The sequence below is a fragment of the Corticium candelabrum genome, chromosome 11, assembly GCF_963422355.1.
Source record: "Corticium candelabrum chromosome 11, ooCorCand1.1, whole genome shotgun sequence".
NCBI classification, from domain to species: Eukaryota; Metazoa; Porifera; class Homoscleromorpha; order Homosclerophorida; family Plakinidae; genus Corticium; species Corticium candelabrum.
The window spans coordinates 8,101,278-8,117,053 of NC_085095.1; the positions used below are offsets into that span (position 1 = coordinate 8,101,278).

The 15,776-nt window shown below is 39.8% G+C and overlaps 3 protein-coding genes across 3 annotated transcripts; 2 read left to right on the forward strand and 1 right to left on the reverse strand.

The window, feature by feature from the left end:
- The first annotated feature begins 1,277 nt into the window (after positions 1 to 1,277).
- Positions 1,278 to 2,538, forward strand: LOC134187286 (uncharacterized). The gene is made up of 4 exons (XM_062655402.1): positions 1,278 to 1,845; positions 2,091 to 2,276; positions 2,334 to 2,388; positions 2,513 to 2,538. The coding sequence occupies exons 1-4, from the start codon at positions 1,342 to 1,344 to the stop codon at positions 2,536 to 2,538; spliced, it is 771 nt and encodes a 256-aa protein (XP_062511386.1). The 5' UTR covers positions 1,278 to 1,341.
- Positions 2,495 to 4,863, forward strand: LOC134187427 (uncharacterized). The gene is made up of 10 exons (XM_062655545.1): positions 2,495 to 2,601; positions 2,655 to 2,728; positions 3,077 to 3,150; positions 3,213 to 3,296; positions 3,366 to 3,430; positions 3,498 to 3,575; positions 3,636 to 3,696; positions 3,753 to 4,091; positions 4,153 to 4,287; positions 4,588 to 4,863. Exons 1-10 carry the CDS (start codon positions 2,573 to 2,575, stop codon positions 4,753 to 4,755), a joined length of 1,107 nt encoding a protein of 368 aa, XP_062511529.1. The 5' UTR covers positions 2,495 to 2,572; the 3' UTR covers positions 4,756 to 4,863.
- A 126-nt stretch (positions 4,864 to 4,989) lies between these two features.
- LOC134187426 (uncharacterized) lies at positions 4,990 to 15,717 on the reverse strand. The gene is made up of 20 exons (XM_062655544.1): positions 15,453 to 15,717; positions 15,246 to 15,380; positions 8,754 to 8,822; positions 8,633 to 8,684; positions 8,490 to 8,557; positions 8,350 to 8,433; positions 8,012 to 8,075; positions 7,861 to 7,931; positions 7,666 to 7,796; positions 7,581 to 7,611; positions 7,480 to 7,521; positions 7,346 to 7,426; positions 7,202 to 7,270; positions 6,662 to 6,749; positions 6,529 to 6,605; positions 6,266 to 6,343; positions 6,150 to 6,196; positions 5,918 to 6,022; positions 5,786 to 5,859; positions 4,990 to 5,344 (listed from the first exon to the last, which is right to left on the reverse strand). Exons 1-20 carry the CDS (start codon positions 15,537 to 15,539, stop codon positions 5,184 to 5,186), a joined length of 1,614 nt encoding a protein of 537 aa, XP_062511528.1. The 5' UTR covers positions 15,540 to 15,717; the 3' UTR covers positions 4,990 to 5,183.
- Positions 15,718 to 15,776: the final 59 nt, after the last annotated feature.

Here is a 15,776-nt window from a genome sequence, read left to right on the forward strand (position 1 = left end):
ACTACCAATAAATTTAATGAAAGAGAATTTTTATGTGCTAATTGCAGCCATTGTTGGTTACCACAACTGTAATAATGGATAGGTATGAATATGTGTACCTACTCTAGATAGCAAGTGTTCACCTGTCTTTTGAATAGTAGTTCTGCTGACGGACATCTGCTGCAAGGAGAGAACCAACAGTTGGGAAAGACTGCATTTAATTAAAAGAGAAAATCCTACACTGTAGCCATTATAATTGATTAGTTAAGATGTAAGTAGCAAAGAAAATTAAACAGAACAGCAGCTAAGCAGTTTCATATGTTGCTCCCACGCATGCAAGAGGGATAGAGAATGATGGAAACACAAAGGCTAATTACTTGGATCATCAAAGAAAGAGAAGACTGGTTGCAATTGGTGGTACAGTAGAAACCTGCACCTGTCAAAATAGAGGAAGGTTGGGCTACTCCAATGGATTCAACAACTTTAATTAACGGAGCAGAATGAGAATGACTAAAAACAGATGGTGAAGAAGAAGCTTCAGCTATAGGTACTGCAGGTACAATGATAATAGTACATGAGCTCCCAGTGATGATCAAATGGCTGAAAAACTTTACAAAGAGGAAGTGTATCAGACATGGACATATGCTGACGTCAAACTTAATTTTGTCTTTCAGTGGATGCCAATCTAAAAGACCTGGGACAATTAAACAGTAGCCATGCAGCCAGTTACAAACCATTAACTAAAAATATCAGGTAGTCATTGCACTCCTAGAGAGCAGAGCATATCAAATAGCAGCAATGATAAGACTGGATGGTGGTTTGGCATATGTCATGCAGTAACACATCACTAAAAGAAACGATCAGGGCATAGAAAAATGCAGCAATCTATAATGTACAGAGCATGAAGTAAACAAATATACTGTTGTGCTGCATGAGAGCAAGGGCTGATAGGTCAAAAAATTCGCTCTATGATCATTTTCAAAGGAAAGAGGAATTAATTAAAAATTAGAGTACTTGACAGAATCACATGAGTGATCATGCCTAGATGACCCTGAGTGAGATGGTTGATGTCATGTAGTGTGGCAGTGTGGGGTGGATGGCAGCATCAAGAAGACGAATGTTGGTTATGGGATAACTTTAGAGGCAGTGAGAAATTGCTTTATAGCTGCCATGTGTAAAAAATATTTTTAGTAGCATCACCTAAAACCTGCAGCTACACCATCAACCGAATGTAACACTCTATCAAGTGTTATTTTGTCTCCTCACTCTACTGGTCAAATTAGCTGGAGATGATTAGTAAAACGGGTGTGAAGAATTAACCTACCTAACAACTTTCTATCATTAGTAGTTGTATTGTGTTACATGAAGAAGACACCACAATCAGAGTTTCTCAAGTCTGATAACTTGTATGTCAAGGAAGAGAAACTACAACGTCCGTCCCATAAGCTGTCAGTCAGCTCTGCTGCCAGTATCTTTTCACACAACTCGTCTAGAGATTCAACTAGAAGACAGAGTTGTGTTAGGAAATTGAGTGAATGGACACTGACAAGCCATGCTACTGCAAAAAATCATAGTCGTCAAAGAAGGTTCAAGATCAACATTCCAAATGGTGAAATGCTAATAATGGATGGAAACCAGTCACTCATTGTCTCGGCTGTTGATGACCTTCAAAAATCATCGTTGCTTCCAACATATGATGCAGACAATGCTATGAAAGGAACCTCTCTATTTAGCCCAACTTTACCACAGACAGCAATGAAGATGAGACACAGCCTGAATCCCATTAACTCAAGTTCGAGGCTTCTACCACGAAGAAGCAGTTGCTTTGCTTTTCGATCAAAGCCTGAACGAATCAGAAAAGTCCAGGTTTTACACTCTGTCTGTCTCAGTTTAATAACACAATAAAGTTGTCATATTAGCATACATTGGTGCATGCAGTAAACAAATGATGATAGAATTATAAGACAAAGAAATAGACAGACCTGCAAACAGACAACAGGCAGGCAGGAAACAAAACAGTAAGCAAACAATGACAACCATCTTATAAACAATCCAAACAATAAATTCCTAATCAGTTAAGTGTAATATTTTGAACACTGATTAATAAATAGGCAAAAGAAAAATTTGTGCGAGCAGTTCATCGAATTCAAACAATTATCAGACCATTCACAGCTACAAAACAATTCAATGAAATACACAGTCACTTGAAGCACCTCCAAATGGAGGGCATGACAGCATCATCTGGAGCTGGAGATGTCACTTTTGATCCATCAAGATTCAAAGTAAAGAAAGAAAAGGTTTATCAACTTGACTTTTGTTTGTGCTGTAACAAACTGATGCTTATATTTCTATAGTTCACACCAGGCAAAGAGTTTAGAGCCATATTTTCAACACCTGCTGGAGAGAGAAGTCAACTTCAGTGTTCCAAAGTGTGTGGCTGCATTCCTGTGCATCTTGTGCATCCATGCACACGCGCGCGCGCGTGTGTGTGTTGTGTGAACCAGAAACTACTTGACATCAATGTTTCCATCAGGTTCTAGCAGTACTTCAGAGCATTAGTCCTTTCAATGAATATCCAATTCATGTTCAAAAGATGATTTGCCTTTTTTCATATTTTTCTGAGTGAGATTACTTTGCATAGTCAACATAGATGAATAATATTGAGAATCTTACAGATTAGGCTCCAACAGAACAATTATACGTCAAAATCACCGACCAGAGTACTTCTACTGGATACTTGCAGGGACAGGTATGAGCAACAATGAACTTACAGAATGGTAGAAAATACAAGAGTACTAGTCAACTAGTTAAGACAAGCAACACAGAATCTCTGCCTGGACAGTGGAGTATAATAACATGCACACAGACCTACAAACATATATACAAATATCAATAATGAGTTCTACCAAGCAACTATTATAATAGTTAAACTATATTCCTCAGTTGTCAATGTTGAAAGCCAAAAACCCATGCACATGCAAGCATGCTGGTAGTTGCATATGCACAGTTGTGCACACGAAAGGACATACTGGTGTCCATAGCAACAATCAAGGATAAAAGCAATTAAATAAACTCGGCAAACATTGTGTTGTTATAGCCATTATTACCACTGTGGACTCATGTGGTGTAACACATACACAGGGAATAGTAACAGCAGGAAAGTCAGTTGATGTAAGATGTATTGATTGATTCACTGAATTAAGTTAATGCACACTATACAAAAACATTTCCAGGAAAATGCACTGTTACTTGGAAAACCACGGTCTCACACGATCACAAGTCAAGACAAAGTATCACTTCTAGCTATGGAGAAAGATGTCAGACCAAAAATTGATTGTTGGCGTCCTATCTACCTACCTTACTTTGTATCTATGTAATCAACACAGGACTATATACAGCACTGCCATGAAAATCTAGAGAAAGGTGAACCAAGTCACATTGCATATTGCAGGTGCAAATCACTCAGCTAAAGCAAAGTCGACACAGTAGTACAGTACAACTGTGTTTGTTATGTCTAGGAGAGTTGCTCTATTCCAAGACTTTAATATATCAGTTCTGCAAAAGTCTCAAGAAACAGCTGTTTTGCACTATTTCAGGTTAGTCAATGGACTGTTGTTGAAGAAGAGAACTAGTTGGCATTCACTCATTTGTTTTAGAAGAGGAACAGCAATTGTAGTTGACAGCAAGCAGAGTGAATGGCTCTATATAGTCAAAACAGTCTGAATTACTCGATTTACAAACAACCTTCTTCTGTAGCATTTTGTTTGATGCAGGGCTCATGCCAAGTGTTACAAAAAGTAAAGCAAGTAAAGTCAAACTTGGCGAATCGACAAGAATCACATGAAGACAATCCAGTGGAGCATGAAGTAGAAATCTGTAATGATGAAAGTCAATCACCAAAGTGGAGTCATAGCCATATATCAACACAGAAAGCTGTTGATGTGTCTGACAAAGAGATAATTGACAAGACAGATGTCCCACTAGTCATGCCTCATACAAACAGTGAAATGACAATAATTCCAAAGTCTGCTGCCACAAAACCTTCCAAAAGTTCATCAAAAACCAAAAGCGTCTTTATCCAACTTGACACTCTCAAGCCAAGAGATACATTTGTAAGACCATATTCAATACAGTCCACCAACAAGAGATTATAGGTATTGTTGCTCTTGACAGGGGTTTGCTGAACTGGTGTTTACTGACTGTCCATCTGTCAGTTTAGTCAGCAATGGAGCAGAATGTGTTATGATAAGGAAACGTCTATTTGCTCAACACATGAATCATGCCACAAAACAAAGACTCCTTCAAGAGGTCAAAATGAAATATGATTTTGTAATGCAATATGATTTTGTATTACGTTTTCAAAGCTCTTGCCATTCTTCCAACAATCCAATCACCAAACTTTCCAACAATCCCTTCATCACTGTCAACATTGTTGTAAAACGTTGCTTAACAGCAAAAACTAGAACATTGCAACTGCTATGATATAGCTATTGGTTTGACAGTGTCAATTTGACATACACTGTCATAACTTGATTGAACTACTTTGCCTTTTATGTACAAAGCTTTCTGATTTAACTTGCTAAAGGCTATTTTTTACATTCATTTCAGGTAAAACTCTACCCACCAAGTGATGATCTCCAGCAGAAGTTGCAGGATCAAGCTAACTGGGAGGCATTCAAGCAAAAGACGCTGACTGATGTGCTTGTACTGTCAAAATGCAAAAGCAAAGAGAAGAACAAACATCTGTTTCGTTACTCTTTTGTAGATAGACAATAACTGAAGACTGCCACATACATTCTACCCTTCATGAAGCAAAAGCATCATTTAGCACAAACCATACACACTTACTAAGTATACATATTCTTGTATTACATACACATGGCTCTATGTTACTAGTAGTGGCATTAAAATAACTCGACAATTACTCATTGACAATTTGTGTAGGCAAACATCATCTTATAAAAGTTAAATGATCCAGTTCTAAATAATGGAAATAGTTACGTTCACGCATGAAATGGTAATTTTATGATTCATTATAATATTGATTGATCTATCAATATTGACTGTATATATCTATCAATAGTGGCTGTATATCTATGAATATTGACTATTTAACTAGAAATAAAAATAAGTGGCACTAACACTGGTGCATCAATACACAACTATACAATGTGATATACATACAATTAAAAGTTCATTAATGTTCATTGCATATTACAGCCACCTGGACCAAATGGTTCTCTTCTGGCATCAGATTGCAATGGAGAAGAAGTAATGCCACGCCTGTGGAGAAGACAGCGGAATGACGCTAGTCTTGGTTCCATCGAATCTATGTCATTAACATCCCTCCTGCTCCATAGACGTTCTACACATAAAAAGAAAATTCCTATAATCTACAATGCAGACTACTAGTATCCCATGGACGTAGGCAACAACTGATTACCGGTTGAGCCTAACACTAGGCTAAGCATTGTAATGCCAGTAGGTAAGCAGGACAACCTTAGGGCCAGTGAGAACTGCAGTGACAGCTACGTCTAATTCTAAAACTTACACAAAGTACCTTCAACTGGTGTCTGGAGAATTCAAGCACAAAGTACTGCCATGACTTCAAATATGATCAGCTATACCCTAAAACTAAAGTTGATGCCATTGAGGGTCTGGCAAAAGTGCATTTTTCAAAACCAGTCTGGCTATGGACTGGATGCTACGCTCTTGCTGTTGCATTCATAATTACAATTACGAGACAATCGTTGACCATCCATGATCACTGCAAGAAGAGAGTTAAATTTTAGCGTTAGCATCCTACCTGCAGCTGCAGCAGCTCTTGGCCAAATAGTTGAGTCAAGATCTGAGCCATCAATGTATTCTCCCCAAGCACATCTACACAGATATACAAATGTTCAAACATGAAGCTGTTTGTAAATGTTTACATTCATACACTTCTCCACCAATGACAAGCTTTTCATCATCCTTATTGTGCACAAACTTGCAAGGTTCATGGGTGTAGACAGTCTGCCATTTGGTGCGATGCCAATCCAAATACCTAAAGACACCAGATAACTTATATGCATTAATGTTACTAACATATTACACATGCAGCAACTCATGCATCACATAGTCTGACTATAGGTAACATAATCATCTAGTCTAGTTACCCTTCCATGACATACCAATGATTTTCATAACTGTCAATACAGCGATATCCATTGCGAACCACCTTCAAAGTTGCATACAGTAGTATTCAACACTAGATTGCCACATATTTAATTATAGCCACACAACTCACATTAGCAATGTTTATTTGACTAATCCAAATCTGGATCACCGTATTTGAATTCAAAGTATTCCCAAAGTTATTTGAAACCTAAATCAACATAAAAAATAAAAATACTTTAAATCACTTTACTGTATATACTACATGATAAACAGCATCTGGTAGTGTCATTCTATATTACACCAGTCAAATCAAGTAACCAGCTTCAAAAGTGGTATAACACAATAGACATTAATTGATCAATTTAATCCCCTAGAGCATTCACCCACACTCACCTCCTCCCAGTTGATCACATTCCTCCCAATGGATTCACTCACTCTGTGCCCATACTGAACAAAATGTTTATACACATCTATACACAAAATCAGCAATATATACAAGTTCAAAAGACAGTAAGATCACTAGGACCTTCATAACTGTCAAGGTTGTTCTTCCTCATCCACCTATTAACTGCTGAGGAAGTCTCCCAACATGTGACGTTAACTTCATCTCCCCCCTAGTAAATAACACAATACAGCCAATCAACAAAGCAATAGCATAACACACACACACACACACACACACACACACACACACACACACACACACACACACACACACACAACACAAACTAAAATTGTGAGACTTTCAGTGGCTCTTAATTTAAATGAGTTTTCATAACTAAACCCTATCACCCCTTTATACTTTTTCCTTTTATGAATTTCGCTGAAGATTTCTGGCTGCTAGCATGTGATTGTGTCAGGCTTTAGACTAAATAGTGTAACTGTCCTCTGCTTCGTTAACGTGCAGCGTGTCAATTTTGACCTATGCATTGGCACGAACTTTTGAAATGAACCGCGTATCCTGGCCCTTCTAAAGGTTATAAATTCAACACAAGATTACACTGTATCACCAAAAAGTGGTTATCTCTTACAGGTAACTAGCTTAATTGATAATTCAAATGGTTACCAAATGAAGAAATCTGTCTGGAAACAGAGGAGGAGCATCTGCCTGACCAGTTACTTCTTTCAACAAATCCTAAAAACAGATTCAGAAACGACAAACTACCACCTAGGCCAAGTCTACTTTCATTATCACCACTAATCAATACACCTCAATTATTTCAAACGTTAAGTTCTTTGAAGGATTAAGAGGTTGTGTGCAAGTACTTGAAGGACATAAGTCTGGATATCCCTAAACAACCACAAGTGAGACTGACACTATGTAGTCAACAACAAAACACTTACTGCACACCATGATGCAGCATGACCAGGAATATCAAATTCAGGCTATACAAAAAAAAAAAAACTAAAATACTTGGCAGTATAGCTGCTACTAACAACCTTACTATAACCCGAATCCCTCTCAGTCTTGCATGTCTAAATACAAACGTAATAAAGTAACAAAATCACTAGCTCTGTCAAAAGCCTTACTCTGTAATGCTGTAAATATCTTCCTGTGTATACCTCTCCCAGAAAGAATAAGCGCCTTCCCACATGTTTGGATATTTTCTGACTTCCATTGGAAATGACTGAGTGTCAACAATATGCCAATGCATCACATTCTAGAGTTGTGCCAATAGAATCATATCATAAAGCATAAGTAATAAATAAATGTAATGATCAAACCAGTTTAGCATATGCCATAGAATCTAGAACTCGCTTTATGTTAGTCACTGGTTGAAAATGTCTTGCTGTATCTGTTGGGAAACACACTGTTAAGTAGCAAACTGATAACTCCAGCATATCACATCAAATCACAAGAATGACTCTAACCTACCTATTAGCAAGCCTCGATGCTGAAACCTTGGAAAATCTATTATGTTCCATGGAGTATTGGAAACCTAAAAAGGTAAAGTACCTAGAAAAGGTAAAGTACATAAAAGGTAAAGGACATACAGACAAACTACAGCCACTACATGTGCATGTCTACAAGATTCATACTGTACTAACTACCTAGCTTTGTTCATCAGAAGTAACTCTGCTGCTGATAGAGAAGCACTTGGATAAGTAAGTATGCATGCAGACATGCAAACAAAGAACAAAGTAGCACAAACAAGCATAAGCAGAGTAGATACATCACAAAACGCATTGTAACCTAACCAACCATCTCCCAACCTGGTAAAGCTTGTGAGTAAAATTAAATGTAACCAGCTGACTAAACGTCTCCAAACCTCTCAAAGCTCCAAACTCAGTTATAGCCTGACAGACCATAAACTGTTAACACACCTTCATTAACAACAGATACCATATCACACCTTCAGAGTGGCATATCCTGATTTAGAGACTGTTAGTGTATAGGACTCATTAGTCTCCAAAGAAGGATCTGAAAACGCATAAGACTGACATCACATCGTGATTTATATATACAAGTTTAATCCTCAATTCAGTTACTGCATACATAGATTGTGTGTTGTGCTCACATCACTAACAATTATAACCACTCCTTTCACCTACAACAAAGAATAATGCTAACAGAGTTTAATTTGAATGTACAGAATTAATTTATTTTCGAAACTAACACAATTAGACTTTAGCTTCATTCTGGATTCATGTCCAAAAATCAATTTCTTGTAGTGTTGAAAGGCTTTCTACAAATAAGACAACGGATTATACTCTACACTTGCAAGTCATAAATATTACAGCTAAACAATATACAGTATTAGACTTGCACACAACTGACCAACTTGAAGACATGCAGACAACATCTAAACAATGAGACAAGTAAACTCTGCAGAAAGGCAAAACGAAGCCAAGGACAGCCATTCCTTCTACAGTATTATACTCTGAAAGGAAGTCCAAACCCAAACAAATTTAAATTAATTACGCCTACAAAATAATATGAAAACACACACAATACAACTTGCATATGCTAGCAATGTCCAAAGTTTTAGATAACAAAACAACGCAGTCTTAGTACTTCAATAACGTTGTTGTTGTTGTTGTTGTTGTCACACACCAAAATCTGGTGCAAGTACATACAGAGTATACACACAAACTGTGGTGTATTAAGACTAATTAGTAGGAGAAGTTATTAATACGGATTGAATTACTACTAAAGACTTGTATTGGTTGTTAGATTAGAAGAACTGTATGAGCCTAGTAGACCTAGTGCTTAGTCTGTCTGTGCGTATAGAGTTTACTGTAAGGAAATATAATAACAGTGCTGAACCCCGTGCACATACGTAACAACTGGTGACAAGGATGCTACAAGCAGGCCATATGCTGGGAAGAGCAGAAGAATGTAATCCAGACAAGATGGAGTGGACAGAGTACAAAGAAAGGTTAGATCAGTACCTAAAGGCAAATGGTCTTGCAGGTAATGGTGACGGTGTAGAAGAGAAGAGGGTGGCAGTATTCCTTACCATTATCGGCAGCAGAGCATACAGGCTTCTCCGTAGCCTGACGGCACCTGAATTACCAGCAACAAAAACTTACAATGAACTAACAAACATGTTGTCCGACCAGCTAGCTCCCAAGCCATTGGCGATTACGGAGAAGTTCAAGTTCAGGAAGTGACATCAAAAGGAAAGAGAGTGTTGCAGAGTTCACGGCAGAGCTGAGACGTCTCGCAGAGCATTGTGAATTTGTCGAGAAATTAGAGGAACAGCTAACAAATCAGCTAGTGTCGGGATTACGGAATGCTACAACACAGAGGAAGCTGCTGTCAGAACGCAATCTCATCATGTCAGAAGCTATGGAAATTGCCATGGAGATAGCGGAAATGAAAACTGGTCACCTGAGAGGCACGATGATAGATCGCAAGGATGACAACCAAAGTAGTGGCGACATGGATGTGGTATGTTACAGAGCAAGGATGAAGAGATCTACAGAAGTTCAGAAGACCTCCAGAGATTCCAAGAATGCATGTCATCAATGCGGGAAGAAGGTCATGCAGTGCAGGAATGTTGGCATTGTGACAAAGACTGCAGAAAATGTGGTAAACGTGGTCATATCGCTCGAGTTTGCAAGACTCCTGTACCAGGCCAGCACAAGAGAACAGTGGAAGGTTACAAACCTGTGAAAACAAACTGAGTGGAACTGCCGTCAGATGTTGACAGTGAAGAGTATGATGTGCATACAATTAGAGTAAAGGCGGGACCAAGCCTAAATGTACACATCACATGCAAGTGGATGGAGTCATGCTTCCTATGGAATTGGATACTGGCGCAGCGGTATCAATTGTCTCTCATGCAAAATGGCAGAGATGTTCTGATAAGCCACTTGACAAATCAAATTTGTTGCTTACAACCTACTCCAATGAAAAAATCAACGTGATTGGGCAGACCATGGTGCAAGTAAAATATGATGGTGAAGAGGAAACCTTGCCTTTGATTGTAGTAGCAGGAAATGGTCCACATGAATTGGCTCGAGAAAATCCAAATAGACCGGAAAAGCTTGAAAATACAGCGAGTAGCCAAAGACAAGCAAACAGTGGAGAACCTGATCAAGAATATGAGAAACTGTTTCAGCCAGGGGTTGGAACTTTGAAAGAGTATAAAGCAAAGCTTTCCTTCAAGCAGGGATCAGTGCCCAAGTTCTTCAAGCCACGAAGTGTACCCCATGCAATCAATGAAAACAGCTATCGAAAGGAACTTGACCGATTAGAAACTGAAAGAGTATTGGAAAGAATATCATGGAGTGAATATGCATCACCCATAGTGGCTGTTCCAAAATCGGATGGCTCAGTAAAGATTTGTAGAGACTACAAAGTGTCAATAAAATCCTAGTATGTATGTGGATCAGTAACGATTACCAAAGCCTGAAGAGATGTTTGCAGAAATTGCAGGGGGAGAGAAATTTACGAAACTAGATCTGACCCAAGCTTACCAACAGGTCTTGTTGGAAGAAGAATCGAAATCTTTTGCTGTGGTAAATACACATCAAGGATTGTACCAGTATACAAGACTACCTTTGGGTGCGGCCAGTGTCCCAGCATTGTTTCAGCACATTATGGAACGTGTGTTGTAAGGAATTCCTAGAGTCATTTGTTATCTGGATGACATCCTCATCACAGGGAAGAATGAACAAGAGCATTTGACTACTTTGGAAGCAGTTCTAAAGCGATTGCAAGATTTTGGTCTGAGATTGAAACAAAACAAGTGCCAGTGGATGCAGACCAAAGTGAAATATTTGGGTTAGTGCATACAAGCACCAGGACTCAGTACCGCCCCTCAGAAAATCCAAGCAATCAAGGAAGCACCAGTATCATGCAGTGTACAAGAACTGAAGTCGTTCTCAGGACTGGTAAACTACTACGGTCGTTTCTTGAAGAATCTTTCAATGTCTCGTAGACAACTGAATCAACTGCTAGGAAAGAGTCAACCATGGAAATGGAGCAAGGAGTGCAGGGAAGCCTTTCACAAGTTGAAGGAACTTGTTTCAGCTGAAGTATTAGTTCACTACAACAGTGAGTAACCGTTACAGCTAGCATGCGATGCTTCAGCATATGGAATTGGAGCCGTTTTATCACATATTATGCCTGATAAAAGTGAACGTCCTATTGCTTATGGGTCAAGAACCTTGAGTAAAGCAGAGCAACACTATAGCCAAATAGAGAAAGAAGCACTTAGCCTAATTTTTGGTGTGAAAAAGTTTCACCAATTTCTCTATGGAAGACCATTCACTATGGTTACAGACCACAAGCCCCTGACTACCATTTTTAGATCTAAGAAGGGAATACCAACTGTAACTGCAGCTAGATTGCAAAGATGGGCAATACTACTCGTGGCATATCAATATCAAATCGAGTTTCGATCCACGAACCAACACAGCAATGCAGATGGATTATCAAGATTACTCTTGAAAGAGAGTCACGCTGATGAGAACAGTTCAGCTCAAGCAAGCAAGGTCAATTTAATGCAACTGAACTCAATACCAATGACCAGTGCTGATCTGAGACAAACTACCAGAAAGGATCGATTATTGTCCAAAGTGTATAGATACACTTTACATGGATGGCCAGCAAAAGTTGACAAAGAATTACAACCATATTTCGCTGGAAGATTGGAGATCACCGTGGAAGATGAGTGCCTTTTATGGGGAATTCGAGTGATCATTCCACAGAAATTTCAAGTTCAGTTACTCAAGGAATTACACATCAGTCGTCAGGGAACAGTTAGAATGAAAGCACTATCACGGAGACATATTTGGTGGCCTGGAATAGATAAGGCCATAGAAGAAGCCGCAAAGAGATGTAGTGCATGTCAAAGATCGAGCAAAGACCCAGAAATGGTTACTTTACATCCTTAGGTGTGGCCGGATACCCCATTCCAAAGGATCCATGTGGATTTTGCAGGACCATTCCTAGAGAAGAATTTTTTCCTTGTGGTGGACACTTATTCGAAATAGATGGAGGTCATACCGATGTCTATAACCACCACCGAGGCTACAATTCAAGCACTTCAAGATCTTTTTGCTAGATATGGATCCCAAAATCTTAGTGTCTGACAACGGACTACAATTTACATCAGTTGAATTTAAGGAATTCTTAATAAGAATGGGGTGAAGCATCTGAAGTCGGCACCCTATCACCCAAAGTCAAATGGTGCGGTGGAGAGGTGTGTCCAAACATTTAAAAGTGCAATGAAGGCCATGAACAAAAAACCAGGAAAGGTCAAGGAGAAACTAGCAACCTTCCTATTTCAGTATAGAAACACGCCCCACTCTACAACTGGAGCACCACCAACCGAGCTATTTCTGAGAAAGAGAGTACGTTCAAGGTTGAGCATGTTACAAACCACTTTAGCCAGCAACATACAAAGAAAACAACTTAGGCAGCAAGAACAAGCACCCCAAAGCAAAAGAGATTTTGACGTTGGAGAGAAAGTTTGGTTAAGGGATTATCGAGGAACAGATAAATGGGTAGATGAAACGGTTATCGAAAAACCAGGAGCTGTTGATTACCACATTCAAAGCAAAGAGGGAGATATACACAGACATGCTGATCAACTGAAAAGAGATGATAGACCTACGACCACTGGTCCAGATATTTCAGTGGACCGCTCAAAAAAAGACCAACCCTCACTTATTGAATCAGAAGATCAAAAGGATCCGACTCGCCAAGTGGAGGCGACAAGGAGAAATCCAGCTCAAAATAGACGTCCTCCCAAACGTTTAGATTTGTAGACAATGTTACAGGGAGTAGTAAACAAAAGGAAGGGAAGGTGTGGTGTATTGAGACTAATTAGTAGTAGGAGTTATTAACATAGATTGAGTTACTACTAAAGACTTGAATTGGTTGTTAGAGATTAGAAGAGCTGTAAGGCCTAGTAGAGCTAGTGCTTAGTCTGTCTGTGCGTATAGAGTTTATTGTTGCTGAGTGTAGCAAGGCTTCTAATCCGGGTCGCACAAAAGAAATGGGCGTGGTCCTATATGGGTCTCCATCGAGCTTTTGGTATATATATATGTGTGTGTGTGTGTGTGTGTGTGTGTGTGTGTGTGTGTGTGTGTACACACACAAAACTCAAATTTCTCCTCCCCACAACCACGTTTCATGATAGGACCTACCTTAAAAATCGTTTCCGTGTCTGACTACAGATGAGCCTAAGAACAATTCGTCTAAGTGACCGAACGACGGAGAAAATGCTTCCTGAACTTTCGTCGCCCCATCCTTTTGTATTGTAGCTAGGGATTGTGTACTTGACAACCAAGAAACACCTTTATTAGCTGAATGCCACCTACAGTCAACTATTCACACGTCCCATACTACAATCAATCCTTTTTACTACACTGTGCTGCATCTAACACTGTTGATAGTCAATGTTTGCTGATATCAATTTCTATGTCAGTGTATACCATACCACTGTCGTTACAACAAAACTGAGTGCATACCTAGACTGTACATTTCAATTGTCTTGATCACGATCACAAAACGACGACTACCTATACCAGGCTTAAAATCTAAACAACTAGGAAGTTTGCATGTTTACTTCTATGACAGTTAAGCCTGGTTCACAGTACGACGCTGGCACAGCGTCCTGGACGCTGACAAGGACGCTCACACGAGCATCAGCGAAGACGCTGGCGCTGGACCATTCACAGTATTCCGTCTGATGAGCATCCATTGCAAAAAAGAACACACTTCGGCAGTGGTCTGGTGCTGCAAAGTAACCACGTGTGTACAATGTATCGTGACAGACATGAATGGACGACAACGTTTTGCTTTTGTTGCACTGCTGCGCCGTAGTCTCAATCAAGCGTTTTCTTTTATCCTTATTTTATGTTTTAGGTTGCCCCTAGGAGGGAACTGCACCAGATGTGGTGTTTTAAAAATAAGTTATTATTATTATGTCCTTGTACTCCTTTGACTGAACTTGCCAAACGCAGGGAAAACCACGCACACACTTCCATCAACGAATCAATGATCAATGCCATGTGAACAAATAGAATATCCCGGATACGTCCAGTGACTGACTTTCGATTGGTTGAAATGGAGCACGTGATGTCATCAGACGCTTGGTCACTTCCGGCTAGGACGCTCGATTAGAACTTTTCTCTATTCCAGCGTCATGGACGCTCGCCTAGCGTCGTGCGAGTGTCATACGTGTGTTCACAGTGTGACGCTGACGCTCGCTCATCGTCGTGCGAGTGTCATACGTGTGTTCACAGTGTGACGCTGACGCTCGCTCATCGTCAGCATCCAGGACGCTCGTGCCAGCGTCGTACTGTGAACAGGGCTTTAGGGTTTCAACAAATACGTATTGTCTAGCTAGGACTCTGTGTTTCAGTAGACGGTCTGAAAACTCCATTGGACGTGTTACTCACGAACGAGAGGCGCCTACGGATACCATACAACTAGTTTTAGCTTTTTTTTGAATCTCGAAATTTGCTAAATTACAGTAAAATTTAGGTTTAGGCCTGGTTCACAGTTCCACGCTGACGTCAACATCAAAGGATGCCGCCTGCGTCAAGGCCATAGATGCCAGCGTCAGCGTCAGCATTAAAGGATGCCGCCTGTGTCAAGGCGGTGTCTTGAGCGACAGCGTCGATACTGTCAACCGGGCTTTACTTACCATCAACAATTCTGAGCGCTGCGGAGTTCGAAAGACAAACATGGAGCAAACTGATGCCGTGTCCAGGCCCATAGTAAACGTTTGAGGTTGTGGAAGAAGTGGTGCCTGTGAAGACTGACTGCCAGCCTCAGCTGCCTGTCCAAAAAGACGAGCAGGAAGACACATTACACTCACCCATGAAATCATAAAGGAGTGCTATACTCTTACGTCTGAGAGCACGCGTTGAGCCTCACAACTGTTCATAAAAAGAAGAGGAAACAGGCAAACAAGAAGCAAAGCAGCCATAGACATCATGACACTAAAATGTACAACTTCTAGCGCACGTTACTGACGTTTGCATTGGTTGTAAAATATTCACGATCATTGCGACCACAGCTGTACACTCTACACCTGCTACGCCTTTCGACACGTACAGTCATTGACCTTTGAGGCTCGCACCAGCAAAACAATGTTTTCCATTGTAACTAGCACATTCGACTGCGTACGTAGTGAACAGCAGTCATTCACTAATTCTAAATTAGAAGCTTCAAC